We start from the raw sequence: 19,179 nt of genomic DNA on the forward strand, positions 1-19,179 counted from the left end.
ACATTGTTTTTGAAAATTATCAAAGAATAAGCACAAGAGATTCCTATTCTAAGTCTTTCAATTGTAGTTTGCTGCTGGTAGAGATAGCCTTGAATGATGAAAAATACTAAACAGTGCTGAAACCAGTCAGATTAGTTGGGATGACCTAGAAAGGTGAAAGCTTCCCATTTGAGGGCAGTAAATAACAAAAGAATTACATATTAGTGATTAAGATTAGATGTATAGCATATTTACAGTAATTGAAATGTTACTATTGTGATTTAATTTTTTTTCTCCCTTAACAGTTTGTAAGAAATTTGAAATAAGTTGTTTTATAACCAGCATTCAATTATTATTTGTATATGAATTAAATGCACAATTAATGTTATCCAAATATAATCATAATTAAACAGATAGTATATATATATTTTAATTCTAGGTATAGCTTATTTATAATCCAGTAGCTCAAGGTCATCATGCCAGCTGTCAGAGGGGATGGCATGAGAGGGTTGGCTGTTTTTATCTCAGATATTAGGAATTGTAAGTATTTTATTGTTTTAGATGGGATTTAATGAATTTAGCTTTATCGTAAAATATTTTCAAACATGAGAAATGCAGATATTTTGATCTTGAAATATTTGCTTGCTCAGATATGTATTTATGAGGTGTGGCAATAAAGTTTCCTGACTGGTACAATAAAAAGAACACAGAGTGAAAGGGCTCAAAATTGGTTTTATTTTTAATAAAAGTAATGACCACCTGATTGAATACACTTGTTATACTGTTCTAAAAGATTTTCAAATGGGTCAGCAAAGGCATCCAGAAAGATAATGTTCAGTTCAGTGGTTACATTTTTGTGTCATCAATATCTCGACATCTCTTTCCTTTGAGGGCAGTTTCACCTTGGGAAATAGGAAGAAGGCCACTGGTGCTATATCAGGAGAGTAGGGTGTGTGATTGATCTATTTAATTGTGTATCATCAGAAATGTCTTCACATCAAGTATGCAATGGGTGGGGCCATTGTTGTGCAACACAAGCCAGCTGCCGTTCTCTTGAAATAGTGGCTTCACCCCGGGAAATGTGCTTTAGTAGTCTTTGAAGCACCCATATGTAGAATGCAGCGTTGACTCTCTCTCCTCTTCAGGTAAGAGAGTCAACGTCTTATTTCCTTGCGAATCACATTCTATTTTTCAAAAAACATGATCAGCATCGTCTTGATCCTGGACTTCTGTAAACAAAACCTTTTTGAGCCTCCGTGATGATTTTGAAGTCCACTGCATGGTCTAATGCTTCTTCTCTTTGTCTTACTGAAACACTCAACAGGAAATTAGAACTCATCTCTAAGTTCTAATTTCCTTGAATGTATTGGCACTTAAGGAAATTAGGATTGTCTTGGCAAGTCTGGATGAAGTTTTTTCATGATGACATTCTTTGTTACTTGTACTTATTCGTAAGGTTGTGCGGCACAAATTTTGCACAGACCTTCCTTTTCTGTAAATCTTCATACAGAATTTCATGAATAGTCTCCTTATTTTTATCCAACCCATCAGTCATCATTCTGAGGGTCAAACAATGATATCTTGCCACAATTTTCCAAATTTTTGCAACTCTGTCCTCATTTTAAGAGGTTGATGATGCCAACTTCTTGGGTCATCATTAACATCCCCACACCTGTCTTTGAAACATTGATACCATTCAAACGACGCATAATGGTACAGCATAATGTTTCGTCACCATAAACAGTTTTTAACATTTCATACATTTCTATTGCAGATTTTCTCGTTTAAAGCAAAATTTGATTCGTTGTTCATTGTTCCATTGCAAAATCTTGACATGGAACGTTAATGCTACTAATGAAACTGGCTGTTACTTGCAACCTGTTTACCTACTGGATTTCTTTATCACCATTTCCGTTTCTTTCCAAACTCATTGAACATCACTGCAACAGCACCAGTCCAGGAACTTTATTGCCAAATCTTGTATATTTCAGAGTAGACAGAAACCTTGCATGCACTTTGGTGATGGCCCATATAGCTCACACCTTTTACAGCATTAACTAAAGAATGCTTTCCAGAAGTATTCTCCTCCTCGTTACATTAAATAATTACATTATTTAATGTAAGGATAATATGAACCAGAGCTGTAATACTCAATACGTTCTACGTTGATATCAATATTTGTAAAATAATAAGAAAAGTTTACCTCGATATAGTACGTAGAACACTTCCATATGATACTCTCCAGAAATTAAAATGAAAAAATCGAAAATCTTAAATTAGACTAACAAATAATTCAAAATCAATTAAATTCAATTAAAAATCGATTCAACACAATTAAAAATAAGAAGAAAATTAATTAAAAGAATTTAGCGAAAAAATTGCAAAACGATTTTCCCTCCTGAAGCTGACAAAAAACGTTGAAAAGGGTCAAAGCGTTGTCAGCTTCAGGAAGGAAAATCGTTTTGCAATTTTTTCGTTAAATAATTTAATTAATTTTCTTATTTTTAATTGTGTCGAATTGATTTTTAATTATTTGTTACTCTAATGTAAGATTTTCGATTTTTTTCATTTTAATTTCTGGAGAGTATCATATGGAAGTGTTGTACGTATTTTATCGAGGTAAACTTCTTATTATTTTACAAATTATAAATGTAATGAAACACTCTTATATCAAGTGAATAAATTTGGAGTTATGTATTAAGTTCATTACCTCATTTCCCTAAATTTGACAAAAGTGATGTTCGAGAACCCTTGGTACTCTCATTAGACCAATATACAAGATAAAATTAAAACAGAGGAAAAGAGCCAAATTAATTTCTGATTGTATGACAGTAGTGTTGAAGTTTGTTAAAAATTATGTGAGTTGATGTTTCACAGGTAATGAAATATTGTTAAATAATTAATTTTATACACTTTGGAATCAAATAAAGTGTACTTGATACTTCCTGCGTAGAAGGCAAGGGATATATCGCATTGGTCCACTGGATATGAATGATGTAGCTATTGCTGATCATGTACAGATTGCTGATAAACTAATAAATATTTTGTCTACATTCAAACTTAAAGAACTTTTTAGAGATAGAATTAGCATTAAGAAAGCAAGGCCGACCGGGCTAGCCGGGTGGGTAAAGTGCCTGCCTGGCAACCCAAAAGTCGCGGTTTCGAATCCTGCCTCAGGCTTGGATCAAAGTACTGCAAAAACCTTGGGAGGTGCATTATGGCCATAGAAGCCGATGCGCCAACAACTACCAAAAAAAAAAAAAAAGAAAGAAAGCAAGTCAGAAGAGAAATTGCTGGCTAAAAGTGAACAAAATACCTGGGGCTGATGGAATCTCTCCAGTTATATACGGGGTGCTGCAAAAGAGGAAGCCAAACCTTTGACAATAATAATGAGAGCATCCTTAGATTCGGGGGGGGGGGGGACCTGTACATTGGAGATGTGTAAATGTATCTCCTATTCACAAGGATGATACGAAGGGTGAAGTGGGTAACTGTAGACCTGTCACTTTAATTTCCACTCCAAGAAAAATAATGGAATCATTAGTTAAAGAAGTAATTCAAGAACAGCTTAATAGGAGTGAAGTCAAAGCAGTTGACATCATGGATTTCTTAAAGGGAGATATTTGAACATTCAATAAAAATCTGCCAATAAACACTGCCCAGTGAATTGCCAAACATCTTGTAGTTACAGTACTTTATGAAATATATCAAAACCAAAACTTTACATAACCCTGCTCTAATTAATGGCACATACAGACATTCCATGTTCTCAATTACTGTAATAGCATTGCATTGTAAATTGGTTCTATGAACATTCAATTTGCTTTAATGCTACTTTCATTGCCCCTCTCTAATGCTGATATGCAATGTTTATTCGGTCATATGAATACTGTAAAATCAAAGTTACATAACAGAATGAAAGGCAAAACCTTTGAGCTCAGTTTTGGCTGTCAAATATGGATTGTAACAATATGGAAAATGTTTCCACAATTATGAGATGCCTGCGAGCGTTTTATAGAACATCAACACATTTGGCGTGTATGAAAATAGTGGTAAAGTAGGAACTGCTGAAATGCGAACAAACAATAATGACGACGATTTCATTCTTGAAGGTGTTACATAATTGGTATGCATTATTTTAAATAAGCTGCTTTAGTCACATTTTTATTTTCTGGGTGCCTCCGTAGCCAGGTGGGAAGGAGCAGCAGTGCGTAGCACACGCTTCTTGATTAGACTGGGGTTCGAGTCAGTCACCACCAAATACGGAGGATGCGGAAAGGTGAGGGAATGACCACCGCATATCCTGGAGCAATATGGCCTTAGTTGCTAATGCTCCTAAAAACCAAATAACTAACTAACTAACATTTTTATTTTCTATTGACAAACATCAAACAATTTTTAAATGTATTCTATATTAATATTTAGGTTATTTCTGTCTTTATTAAAATTTAAAATATAAGAGCATTCATTAAATTCACTAGTTAAGATCACTTTGTTTCAGAATATAAAAATTTTATTTTATTATGATTATAAATAATTTAAATAGGAATTAAAATGTTCTTCACTACTGTAAGCTTCTTTTAGAATTTTATTTTTAATTTCAAGAGAAATCTTGATGCTTGTAATAAATTTATGAAAATGACAGAAATTTTGTTTTTAGTGCTTTATTTAGCACCGTTTATTTTTAGCTCCTTTTTGAAGATCATCTATTACAATATACAAATCTAAAATGACAACACTGATGGGCATGAATGGGGTTGTAACTGCTATTTTTTTTATTAGTCATTTTTATATAGTTCCTATATAGTTTTCAATCAAATGTAAATTAATTTTCTTTTATATATAAGCCTTTTGTCTAACCATTGAGGAAGATCCAAAGACAGATTAGTGTGTGTGCTGCCACTTCATAATGCTCATGTTATAATCTTATTATTGTTAACATTAAATACTCCTACTGTCAGTACATCAGAGTGTTAATAGTAGTCCTTGATCTTCAGTTTTCAGTCCTATATTATAGAACCATGCCTTCCAAGAATGTGATGTTTCATTATCTTTGATTTCCATATTTTTTTCCAGCTTACATGTGGATTGTATGATATGCTTTTAGATGGTCTATTATCTGCATTTTAAATCTTAGCAAAATATATTTTCAGTAGGTTTTTTCTTATATATTTTTTCTGTGATAGTTTTATTTTTGCAATTTTCAGGTAAAAGTAAAGAGGCAGAAATTAAGAGAATAAATAAAGAATTAGCCAACATACGTTCTAAATTCAGAGGTAGGAATTCTTTTTGTTTGAATTTCTATTTAAAGATTAATACTTTAGTAAAGTATATTTTTAGGAATCTTTTATTAGAAATATTTTTTAAAAAATTATCTTATTAAAATTTTAGTGAATAGGATTTTGTTGTTTTCGTAAAGAATATATTAAATTCAATTTTTTTATTTTTTATATGCAAGTAGTAATCCATATTCACTTAGGTCCCTCAGTTACAGAAGTTTGAAACCAAGCACATATTTTGGCCTTTTGTTTACCTAGCCACCAGCCAATGGCTAAACTTTTTGGAGGCCATTTTTGCAGATAACCATCTCTAGTTGCCTTTGAAACCATGACTTGGTTCTCAGATCATTGTATTATTATCATCAGAGAAATTGTTGTCACCTGAAAAAGCAGTTTGGGGATGGAAATAGGAAGATATCTGAAAGAATGAAGTCAGGACAATATGTTGTATGTGCCAGAATTTAATTGCCACATTAGCTTATCTTTGTGGTAGCTTGCAAACTGTGTGTAAGGGTATTGTTACAGGACAACACCATGCCTTTGATACATTCCTCACCATTTTGTCTTTGGCTGCATGGATAAAGAATATATTAAATTTAAGACGGTTGAAGTAATGTCCTAGTAATGTTCTCCCTTTAAAAATAACCAATGAGTATCACACCATGCTGTTCTCAGAGGACCAACAGCATCACTTTTCCATCAGATGTCTATACCCTTTCCTTCTTAGAGGATGGTTATTAAGAATGCTCTTGCAGTTTGCATTGTTCCTTGGTTTTAGAGTCAAAATGGTGAATCCATGTGTCATCTGTGATAGCCATTTGAGAAAAAAATCATTTTGCACATTCATTGCACGTAGTTAAAAATTGCTCTATGCAGTTCTGCCCATGCAACTTCTGGAAAGGTGACACTCATTGTGTTTACAAGATGTTTTTTTTAAAGAGTCAATAGAAAGATGAACCTTACTGATACACTAATGGGTCCTCATTTTAACTGCCTTTCCGTTATTGACAACACTGTAGGATGGGAAATCCTCCCCACACATAAAACCTTCCAGGTGCATTTTAGCTGCAGTAGCTCTTCCGCCTAGAATTCTTAAATCAATCAATCAACCTCTCCATACATTACACTCATCTCATTACTATACAGACAAATAAGTGTCAGTAAATCAGAATGTTTTATTGTGAGAGGTGGGGAATTATAACTTTTCAGATATTAACTGGAACTTGTGAATTGGTCACTCACTCAGTAGTGGAATATTTTACCAATTTACTAGATGACTGTTTTCTATACCAGGGACAACAACAGGAGAAAGCAATTCACCCAATCCAATTTTCACCAATGGCTCATCATGCATTAAGAACCTTCAGGTAGAGGAACCACTAGCTAGCACCTTTCATAGTTTGCTGATATGGAATTTATTTAAAGTTGTTACTGCTATCAAAGATAAAAGAGAAGGAATTTTGCTTTCTCAAAGGTGGTTACAATGGTTTTACAGTTTTATAAGAAATGAAATGATAAACATTCTGCTAAAAGACACTTTTTTTTTTTTTTTTTTTTTTTTTTTGTTCTTAGTGGTTTTTTAATTCCAAAATGTATTTCATTAAGTGTTTATTGATCTTTCTTTCTACCTAATTAGCTTCACTTTCTACCATTATTTGTTTTTTGGAGAGGGATGCCAATAAGACTTTGCACAAAGGCACCTTGTAAACTTGCAGCATTCCTGCTGGTCTCCTTACTGTTTTCAATATTTATTAATGATATTTAGGAGAGCATATTAGGTTTAATGTCTAAGTTTGCTGATGATACAAAGATTGGCAGGGTAGTTAATATGACAATCAGTGTGTACACTACTCCAAGACCTGGATAAATTACTGCATCCTTTGCCAAATATTACTTGATTACAGACTAGTTTATACCTGCTATAAGCTTCTGTGTCACCTGATACTTTACATGCATCCCATACATTCTTCTTCTCTGCCACGAGCCTCATTAATTCATCTGACATCCATTTAGGCGTAAACCTTGAACAGTATTTCTTAGTTGGAATGAAAAGCCTAGTAGCATCCTAAATTAATTCCCTGAAGGCTTCCCATTTAGAATTCAACGTTGCTAACATTATCAGTTGATCCCACTGTACAGAATTTAAAAATTGCCTGAGACCTCTGTAGTCACCTTTATGAAAGCAAAAGCCCTTCCCTTTAGCCTTGATGGTAGTTAAATCTTTAAGTAATTCCCACATCAGTACATTGTGATCACTGTCACCCAGTGGTTCCTTTATCTGCAAATTCTTAATGCATGAATAATCACTGCTGATAATCAGATCAAGAGTATTACTCCCTCTGGTTGCCTCTCGAACATGTTGCTGTAGAAAACAATCATTCAATAAATCACAAAAGTCTTGCTAGTGTGTGAGTAACCAACCCACAAGTTCCAGTCAATTTTTGGACATGTTAAAATCTCCCATTATAAGACATTTTGATTTACTGGCCCACTCTATTTCTCTGCACAATTGCTCATTATACTTATCAGATTCATTAAGCCTATAACACACACCTACTCTCAATTTACCTTTCCCAGTGCTCATTTCACACCAAACAGACTCAACACTGCATTGTTCACCAACATCAATTGGATACTCTTCCTTAGATTTTGTGTTTCTTAACTAACAGCATAACCCCTCCTCGCTTTCTGTCCTGTCTAACCTTCCTGTACACATTGTACTCACCAAATTCCAATTCTGCACTGCTTATCTGTGTGACACCACGTCTCTGATATCCCTACAATATTTGCCTTTGATGTCTTGACTAGCACTTCAAGCTCATCAAATTTATTAACTATACTCCTAGCATTGGTGTACATGCAAGTATACATGCACCTGTTCCTACTCTTGGTTACCCTAACACAGCCCATGTATTTACTTCTTCTACTATGACTCCCAGCAGTTTCTGAAATCTCCATTACCTTGCTATCCAGGCTGCTGCTGCTCATTCTAATAGAAGCAGTGCAAGAATCACTTTTGCCTCTGCCTTCAGCCACTATTAACCTTTTAGTCTGTTTATCCCCCAAACTAGCAGTTTTCTGACCCGCCTAATACTGCATCTACATTCACACGAGGAGTTATTCAATGAGGGGAGTGCCAGAAGTTTATCAAACTTTAACAGGGAGCTAAGTGATTTTGTAATGACTGAGAGCAAAGTGGAGGAGAAATTGTTGAAGTTAAATATAAGGAAGGCACCTGGGGTGGACAGGATCTATCCAGTTATATTAAAGGAGGCAGAAAAGAAAGTAAGCAAACCCTTAGCCATAATTATGAGAGCTTCCTTGGACTCAGGGGAGGTCCTCATGGACTGGAGGTGTGCAAATGTATCACCAATTCACAAAGCGGGTTCAAAAGGTGACACAAGTAACTACAGATCTGTTAGCTTAACTTGTGTTCCTAGGAAAATAATGGAATCACTGGTTAAAGAAACATTGCAGGATCATCTAGACAAGACTGCATTAATAGTTAAGACACAGCATGCATGGGTTTGTTAAAGGGAGGTCTTGTCTGACCAATTTGATTGTATACTATGATTTGATTGTATACTATGATGGTCACTAAGGAACTGAATGCCAAAAATAATTTTGATATCATATACTTGGATTTCAGGAAATCTTTTGATATTGTTGCACATGTAAGACTGCTGTACAAATTGGAGATGTATGGCCTTAAGGGTAAGTTGCTACAATGGCTAAAGGGATGGTTGAGTGGGAGACAACAGAGAGTGGTAATCAATGGACACTGCTCTTCATGGACAAATGTTATTAGTGGAGTGCCCCAGGGTTCGGTGTTGGACCCATTGTTAAAACAACAACAGTATTTATCAATTATATTGATGAAGGTATATCAAATTTTATGTCGAAGTTTGCAGATGATACAAAGGTTGGCAGGGTTGTTAACAACAGTAAGCTACTCCAACTGGATCTAGATAAGTTGAGCAAATAGACTGAGAAGTGGCAACTGAAGTTTAACATGACAAATGCCAAGTACTGCATATGGATAGCAGTAACCGAAGAGAAACAGTACCATCTGTGTGGTACTACACTCAGGGAAGTGGAAAGTGAAAAAACCTGGAGGTAACTATGCTGTCAAATATGAAGTTCGCTGAACAGTGCAGACAGGCTGCCAGGGCAGGTCATGGAGTTTTATCAGTGATATATAGGAATTTTGCTAGCAGGAACAGGGAGGTGATTATCCTGTTATACAAGGCAATGGTCAGGCCACACCTAGAGAGTCTGGAGGCCTCATTTTAGGAAGGATGTAGAGTTGCTAGAAGGAGTACAAAGAAGGGCAACAAGATTGGTGAGGGGAATGAAGGGATGCTCTTACGAAGAAAAGCTTAAGTTCTGAAAATTGCAGCACCTGGAAAGTAGGCACCACCTGCAAGGTGATCTCATTGAGGTGTATAAGGCCTTGAATGGGTTGAGCAAGTTGAGTGCTGATGGGATTCTTGCTCAGACTTAGAACCTATGGGGGGACATTTTCAAATTCAGGAAAGATAGTTGTAGAATAGATATGCGGAAATTTGCCTTTAGCCAGCTGTAGTTGATTGGTGGAACAGACTTCTATATTTTGTTGTGGAAGCCGATAACCTAAACAAATTTATGGCTGAGCTAGAGAGGCATTTGGAAAGAATGGAGGGTTGAAATGTGAGGGTTTTTTAGCTGATGCTGCATAAGATTGCTTTCTTGCATCGTATACCTCTACTAATGCTAATGTATTCTCCAACATCTCTTCAGTAACCGTCGCGAAAGCATCCATTATCCTTGCCTTCAAAATTTCAGTATCATGAACTGGAGTCTAATACACTTTATCCTTAATATAGCCCCATTTAAAAAAAAAAAAAAAAAAAGTTAAAAGGGGTAATGTCCGGTGAACGGGCTGGCCATGGTATTGGACCATCCCTCCCAGTCCATCGGTTAGAAAATGCAACATCCAGGAACTCACAAACAACTATGCTCCAGTGTGGCGGTGCACCATCTTGTTGGAAAATTACCCATGGCTGAAACTTCTGAGATGCAATGTATTGCTCCATGTCCAAGTAAACGTTCGCTGAAATGGTGTGCTCAGCAAAATAAAATGGTCCAATAACCTTGTTGTGTATTAGTCTGCACGAAACATTCACTTTAGGGCTGTCCCTCTCATTAAAACAGCTGTACAGCTGTTCACTCTGTACAAATCGCAAATCCACTCTACCATGGAATATTGATCCCACATCTGGGGCAGTGCCCTCAAAACCTCTCTCAGGCTTCTATATTTCATTTAGAAGAGGGCAGTTAAGTTAATTAATGACTCCTCTCTAACTGAATCTCTCCACTCGCTGTCTCATAGGCATACTGTTTCTGCTGCATGCCTTTTCTACAAATACTTCCATGGGCACTGTTTTTCTGAATTGGCTTCTATAATTCCCGCTCTCTCTTTCAAAACAGAACACGTTTTCCGAACACGTGCGCCAAAATCCATTTACTGTGCAACTGCAAACTCACAGAACCAACTTTTCATCTTCCTCATTTATTCATTCATTTGCCGTTTTCTGGAACAACCTTCCTTAATACGTATTTCCTGAAAATTACAGTCTACAGAAGTTCAAGTCTAATGTCAACAAATATCTTCTTTCATCTTCTCAACCTCCAACCCAAGCACAGTACTAGGTATTATAGGTTCTAATACCTCTCGTGTTTGGGGTTTTCATAAAAAAAAAAGAAAAAAAAAAAAAAAAAAAAAAAAAAGTGCATGTACACCAGTGCTAGGAGTATAGTAAATAAATTTGATAAATTTGAAGTGCTGGTGGTAGTAGTGGCATGTGATGCAAGAAAGCAAGTGTATGAGCTTATGCAGCATCAGCCAAAAAAAAAAAAAAAAAAAAACACACTATTCCCTCCAAATGCTTGTCCAGGTCCTCCTTAAATTAATTTAACCTATCAATTTCCACAACAGATGGAAGTTTGTTCCAGCAATTCACCACCCACTGGTTAAAGGCAAATTTCTGCACATCTATTCTACATCTGTCTTTTCTTAATTTGAATTTATGCCCCCTTAGGTTCGTAATCTGAACAAGTGGAAGGATCCCATCAGAATTCAGCGTGCTCAACCCATTCAAGGCCTTATATACCTCAATCAGGTCACCGTGCAGGTGCCTAGTCTCCGGCAACTGCAATTTGCAGAACTTAAGCCTCTCTTGGTAAGAGAGGATCCCTTCATTCCCCTCACCAATCTTGTTGCCCTTCTCTGTACATGCTCAAGCAATTCTACATCCTTCCTAAAATGAGGCCTCCAGACCTGTACGCAGTACTCAAGGCATGGCTTGACCATTGCCTTATACAGAGGGACAATCACCTCCTTTTCCCTGCTAGCAAAATTCCTATATATCATTGACAAAACTCCATGACCTGCCCTGGCAGCCTGTCTGCATTGCTCAGAAAACTTCATATCTGACTGCACAATTACTCCCAGGTCTTTTTCATTTTCTACCACCTTAAGTGTAGTACCACACAGTTGGTATGTTTCTCTGGGGTTACTTCTACCCATATGCAGTACTTTGCATTTGTCAAGGTTAAACTTCAGTTGCCACTTCTTAGCCCATTTGCCCAAATGATCTAGATCCTGTTGCAGTAGCACACTGCCATTACTGTCATTAACAACCCTGCCAACCTTTGTATCATCTGCAAACTTCGACACTAAGCCTGATATACCTTCATCTATATTATTGATAAATATACAAAACAGAGGAACCAACACCGAACCTTGTAGGACTCCACTAATAACATGAGTCCATGAAGAGCAGCACCCATTAATTACCACCCTCTGTCTTCTCTCACTCAACCATCCTTTTACCCATTTTAGTAACTTACCCTTAATACCATTCTGCTCCAATTTGTACAATAGTCTTCCATGCGCAACGGTGTCAAAAGCTTTCCTGAAATCCAAATATATGATATCAAAATAATTTTTTGCATCCAGTTCCTTTGTAACCACATCATAATATCCTATCAAATTTGTCAGAAAAGACTGCCCTTAACAAACCCATGCTGTGTCTGAATTATTGCTGCAGTCTTGTCTAGATGATCCTGCAATGCATCTTTAACCAGTGACTCCATTATTTTACTTGGAACAGAAGTTAAACTAACTGGTCTGTAATTACTCGTGTCACCCTTTGATCCCCTTTTGTGAATTGGGGATACATTTGCACACCTGACCATAAACTCTAAATATCGATATCAATATTTAAATATCTTGATATCGATGATACCATAGATATCAAGTGGACAAATCAGATTCATCCCCTTCCTTTTAGAGTTTATGGTCAAGATGTCAAAGTCAGATATTGTCGAAATATCAGAGATGTGGTGTCACACAGATATAAGAAATGCGGAATTGGAATTTGGGGAGTACAATATGTGTAGAGAGGATAGACAGGGCAGAAAGGGAGGAGGGGTTATGCTGTTATTTAAGGAACACAAAATCTAAGGCAGTGCATCCATTGACATTGGTGGACAGTGCAATGTTGAGTCAGTTCAGTGTGACATAATCACTGGGAAAGCAAAAAATGAGGATAGGATTGTGTTATAGGCCTAATGACTCTGAGTACAACAAACAACTATACGGAGAAATAGTGAGCCAGTAAATCAGAATGTCTCATAATGGGGGATTTTAATCTGAGATATTAACTGGAACTTGTGGATTGGTCACTCGCACACTAACAAGACTTTTATGGATTATGGTATAGTTTAGGGCTAAAGCTTCAGGTTTTGTAAAGAGTTTAAGTAATGTACAAGTTAGTGCAATTGCATCATTTCAGTATATAGCCAACTGAAGTAATTATAAATCGGTATCATTCAGTGTATCTCATTGTGAATACCTTCACAACGAGTTGCTATGATATTGCACTACCTCGAATAAGTAATGCTTCACCATAGGAGAAAACTATTGTTACTTATTCTCAGCGGATACCATCACCTGTACGGCACAATTTCTGAGCTTATTGGCTCCTCATCAGTGGGTCGGCACGTACCCTGGTGTTGCAATGATTGATTGTGTGGAGTAATCTAAATTACTCCACACCATCAGGTATCTCTCATATTGTGGATTTATACTTCACAACTGGTTTGTCATCATTGCAACACCAGGGTACCTGCCCAACCACCGATGAGGAGCCAGTAAGCTCTGAAACTGTGCTGTATGGGTGATGGTATCCACTGAGAATAAGTAAAAATAGTCTTCTCCTATGGTGAAGCGTTACTTATTCAAGTCAATTAACAGAAACACTGACAGCAAATTAATTTGGAAAAAAATTAGACAGCTTTCTAGTATGTTTCCAACCATACCATCTCCAATCCTCTCCTGGAATGGGCGAGATTTATCAAGTCCCTTGGATATAGCAAATGCTTTGGGAAATACCTTTGCTGAAATATCAGCAGCATCTGCATATACTACCTCTTTTCAGTGAATTAAAAACAGAGAACAGTATTCTATTAACTTCCGAACTGCCCTCATTCTACCGTATATTAAACCTCTACAATATTCTGAACTTTTGTATTCCATTAAAACAGCTCATAATGGTGCCGCCGGACCAGATGGGATCTATTATGTCATGCTGCAGCATCTTGATGACAAAGCTTTGCTTCAACTCCTGGTCTTTTACAACCGTATTTTTTTAGAAAATGTTTAACCAGCTTCTTGGCACCACTATTGTGTTTGTGTTCCTGAAGCCTGGAAAAGATCTGTCCAACCCCCATAGCTATAGACCAATATCTCTGTCAAGTTGTCTCAGCAAAATCCTTGAAAACATTGTCCACAGTAGACTCATCTGTACCATTGAGTCACAACATCTAATGAACCATAGTCAACGTGGCTTTCGACAAAACAGGTCATGCTTGGATCTCATGATCAAGGCTGAATTTGCCATTCACAATGCCTTTGTTAAACACAAACATCTAGTAATGGTTTCTGTAGATATAGAGAAGGCTTTTGACACCGCATGGCATACTTAGTGATCTTTATTCTCTCGGTCTACGGGACAACCTTGAGTACTGCGTGCAGGTCAGGAGGCCTCATTTTAGGAAGGATGTAGATTTGCTTGAGCGTGTACAGAGAAGGGCAACAAGATTGGTGAGGGGAACGAAGGGATCCTCTTACCAGGAGAGGCTTAAGTTTGGTAAATTGCAGCAGCTGGAGACTAGGCACCTGTGAGGTGATCTGATTGAGGTGTATAAGGCCATGAAAGGGTTGAGCACGCTGAATTCTGATGGGGTTCTTCCACTCGTTCAGATTACGAACCTTAGGGGGCATATATTGAAATTGAGGAAGGACAGATGTAGAATAGATGTGTGGAAATTTGCCTTTAGCCAGTGGGTGGTTAATTGCTGGAAAAAACTTCAATCTGTCATTGTGGAAGTTGATAGATTAAATAAATTTAAGGAGGAACTGGACAGACATTTAGAGGGTGTTGTTTTGTAATTTTTTTTAAAAATTTCTTAGACCATATTAAAAATGTACGTACTTCCTGTTTAAAAAGGTTAAATATACTCAGAACCTTATCCACCCTAACATGGGATGCAGATCGCACCTCCCTGCTTCGGTTATATACAGGACATTAATCAGATCCTGTCTCGATTACGGTGCTCCTGTCTGTGATTCTGCCAGAGCAAGTGCTTTGCTCTGGCTTGATCCAGTTCAGCACAGTGCCTTGAGGATTGCACTTGGGGCTTTGAGAACATCACCAGCACATAGCCTCTACATTGACACTCATGAGCCCCCTTTAACTCCACATAGGAAAACACTGCTACTAAAGTATGCTGTCAAAATACAAAGTTGTGCCTCACATCCAATTCAGTCATACCTATTCAATCCACCATTAGAAAACCACTGCAGAAATAAGCATAGTATAGTAAAACCAAATGGTCTTCGCATTCTTGAACTGATGCAGTTTTGGAATGTTTCCATTCATTCCGTACAATAGGTAGTAACATACGTTCAACCACTATGGACTCGTACTCCTCTACCCACCTGTGACACTTACCTTTGCCAGTGGGGAAAAAATATTCTTCAAGCATCAAATAACTTCATGCAGTTCACACTCACAGATATTTTGATTTTTCTCCAATTTATACAGATGGCTCCAAATCTAACTCAAATGTTGGAGCAGCAGCAGCAGCAGTGTTCCTAAATACCACTATTTCAGCATCCCTTCCACCTGAATTCAGTGTCTTCTCAGCAGAATTATATGCGATTAAACTATCCTTAGAAAATCTCTGTTCTGACTGCTCATTAAAATTTATTTACACTGATTCCCTTGGCTCAATTATAGCATTATGTAACTCCTCAGATAACGTTCACCCTTTACTAAATGAAATTAGAAGGTTATTACTACAGATTGAAGAGCACCACCAACTGATCACCTTCTGCTGGATTCCAGCACATTCTGGAATTTCTGGTAATGAACTGGCCGATAAAGCTGCAAAAAAATCCAACTACCTTAGATTTAACCAATATCCCTGTTCCAGCATCAGACTATCCACAAATCATTCATGGTGCATGCCTAACAGAATGGACAGCAATCTGGCACTCTCAAACAAATAATATCCTTTTTCAATTTAAAAAGGATCCTAAAATTTGGCGTTCCAGTGTCCGTGCATCAAAATGAGAAGTAGTAGTGCTTTCGAGAGCAAGGATAGGCCATACACATTTGACTCGCCTTCATTTACTCACAGGAGATGATCCACCACAGTGTCCACATTGTTCTAATTTCACTGTTAAACACATTCTCATTGAATGCCCATACTATAAACAAGACAGAAATACAACCCTGTTATCACTGGTTAACCTTCAGAAACCAATAACTCTAGAGAATGTCATTGGTGACAATGCAAATATTCCTGAATTTTTTTAACTTTCTGAAGAAAATTGGAGTTTTAGTCATTTCTGATTTCAGCCTTTTCTGGCATTACAACAATTTCTCATATGTTATTACAATAAATGAATAGGCGCATTATAGCCAAGGCGGATTATGTGCCATCAAACCCCCACAACAACAACTTATTCAAGGTAGTGCAATATCATGAGAACTCGTGAAGGTATTCACAATATTAGATATACTTAATAATACCAATTTATAACTACCTAAGTAGTTGGCTATGTACTGAGATGATGCAATTGCATTAGCAAAGGCACATGATGCAAGAAAGCAAGCTTATATAGCATCAGCCAAAAACAAAAAACTTATTTCACCCATCCACTCGCTCCAAATGTTTGTCAAGTTCTGCCTTGAATCTATTTAAGTTATCAACTTCTACGACAGATGGAAGTTTGTTCCTGCAATCAACTACCCGCTGGCTAAAGGCAAACTTCCGCACATCTGTCCTACAACCGTCTTTCCTCAGTTTGAATCTATGGCCTCTCAGGCAATTATTCTGAACAAGAGGAAGAATTCCATCAGCATTGAGCATGCTCAAACCATTCAAGGCTTTATACACCTCAATCAGATCACCTCACAGGTGCCTAGTCTCCAGACACTAATTTGCAAAACTTAAGCCTTTCTTCGTAAGAGCAACCCTTTGTTCCATTCACTAATCTCGTTGCCCTTCTCTGTACCAGTTCCAACATCTCTACATCCTTCTTAAAATGAGGCCTCCAGATCTGTATACAGTACTCTAGGTGTGGCCTGACCATCGTCTTATACACGAGAATAATCACCTCCTTATCCCTGCTAAAAAAATTCCTGTATATCATTGACAAGACACCATGAGCTATTCTTGCAGACCATCTGCACTGGTCAGAAAACTTCATATATGCCTGCACAATTATCCCCAGGTCCTTTTCATTCTCTACCACTGTCCTTTTCATTCTCTACCACTGTCAGAGTTGATACGTTACTCTGGGGTTACTGCTTCCCATTTGTAGTACTTTACATTTGTCAATGTTAAACTTCATTTGCCACCTCTCAGCCCATCTGCTCAACTTTTCTAGATCCTGTTATTACAGCAGCATACTGTCATTAGTGTCCTTAATAACCCTGCCAACCTTCGTATCTTCTGCAGACTTGGACATTAAGCTTGATATACCATCATCAATATCATTTATAAATACAGAAAACAATAATGGACCCAATACTGAACCCTGAGGGACTCCACTAATAACATTAGTCCACGATGAGCAGTGTCCATTGATTACCACTCTGTCTTATCCCCCTCAACCACCCCTTTATCCATAGCAGCAATTTGCCTCCAATGCCACACTGCTCCAATTTGTGCAGCAGTCTTCCATGTGCAACAGTATCAAAGGCTTTTCTAAGATCCAAATCTTTGATATCAAAGTTATTCTTTGCATCCAGTTCCTTTGTGACTACATCATAGTATCCAATCAAATTAGTCAGACAAGACTTCCCCTTAAACTCATGCTGTGTCCGAGCTATAACTGAAGTCTTGTCTAGATGATCCTGCAGTGCTTCTTTAACCAGTGCCTCCATTAATTTTCCTGGAACAGAAGTTAAACTCACAGGTCTATAATTACTTGTATCGCCCTTTGATCCTCCTTTGTGAATTGGGGTCACATTTTCATATCTCCAGTCCATGGGTACTTCCCCTGAGTCCAAGGAAGCTCTCATAATTATGGCTAAGGGTTTGCCTACTTCCTTTGCTGTCTCCTTTAATATAACTGGATAGATCCTATCCACCCCAGGTGCCTTTCTTGTATTTATCTTCAACAATTTCTCCTCCACTTTACTCTCAGTTATTACAAGATTGTCTAGCTTACTGCCAGAGTTGAATACACCTCTGCCATTCCACTTGTTGAATAACTCCTCGTGTGAATGTCGATGCAAAATATTCATTTAGTTTGTTAGCTACCTGAGCAGAATCATCAACAGTTGACCCATTGATATCAAGTGGACCAATCTGATTCATCCCCTTCCTTCTAGAGTTTAAATAAGTAAAGAATTCTTTGCATCCCTTGCCAAAGATTTCTCTTAATCTGCCTTCGCCTGCCTAACCTCCTTTATAACTTCTTTACAGATCAACTTGTATCTATCATAAGCTTCTGTGCTGTGTCACGTGTTAATTTGTATGTATCCCATGCATTTTGCTTCTCTGCCATACATCTCATTAGTTCATCTGACATCCACTTAGGCCTAAACCTTGAACAATATTTCTTAGTTGGTATGTAAAGCCTAGTAGCTTCCAAGATAAGTTCTTTGAATGCTTCCCATTTTGAATTTGCTGTTGGTAACATCATCAGTTGGTTCCACTGTATAGAATTTAAATACTGTCTCAGTCCATCATAGTCGCCTTTACGAAACCAATAACCCTTCCCTTTACCCCTAATGGTAGTTACCTCTTTGAGTAAATCCCACTTCAGCACACTGCGATCACTGCCACCTAGTGGTTCATTTACCTGCAGATTCTTAATGCATGAAGAATCACTACTGATAATCAAATCAAGAGTATTACTCCCTCTAGTTGCCTCCCGAACATGCTGATGTAGAAAACAATCATCCAATAAATCCACAAAAGCCTTGCTAGTGTGTGAGTGACCAGCACCCAAATTCCAGTCAATATCTGGAAAATTAAAATCCCCTATTATAAGACTCTCTAATTTAGTGGCCCACTCTATTTCCCTGTACAGTTTCTTATTATACTCATCAGTCATTAGGCCTATAGCACACTCCTACTCTCAATTTTGATCTCCCAATGCTTGTCACACCAAACTGACTCAACACTGCACTATCCAGCAATGTCGACTGGCTTCACTTCCTTGGATTTTATGTATTTCTTAACTAATAGCATAACCCTTCCTATCCTGTCTGTCCCTTCTGTAGACATTGTACTCCCCAAATTCCAGTTCTGCATTCCTTATATCTGTGTGACACCACGTCTCTGAAATCCCCAC

General features: G+C 37.4%; 1 protein-coding gene across 1 annotated transcript in view; it reads left to right on the forward strand.

Moving 5' to 3' along the window:
* LOC150079916 (AP-2 complex subunit alpha-like) overlaps positions 1-19,179 on the forward strand; it is a 260,057-nt gene that overhangs the window by 18,830 nt on the left and 222,048 nt on the right. Inside the window, exons 2-3 of the mRNA XM_090383347.1 lie at positions 419-519; positions 5,187-5,255. Of these exons, the coding sequence (XP_090239473.1) occupies positions 456-519; positions 5,187-5,255 (133 nt within the window). The 5' untranslated portion in view covers positions 419-455. The remainder of the gene's footprint in view (positions 1-418; positions 520-5,186; positions 5,256-19,179) is intronic.

Source organism: Mastigoproctus giganteus, chromosome 10 (assembly GCF_048544385.1).
Source record: "Mastigoproctus giganteus isolate SK-2022 chromosome 10, ASM4854438v1, whole genome shotgun sequence".
Lineage (NCBI taxonomy): Eukaryota > Metazoa > Arthropoda > Arachnida > Uropygi > Thelyphonidae > Mastigoproctus > Mastigoproctus giganteus.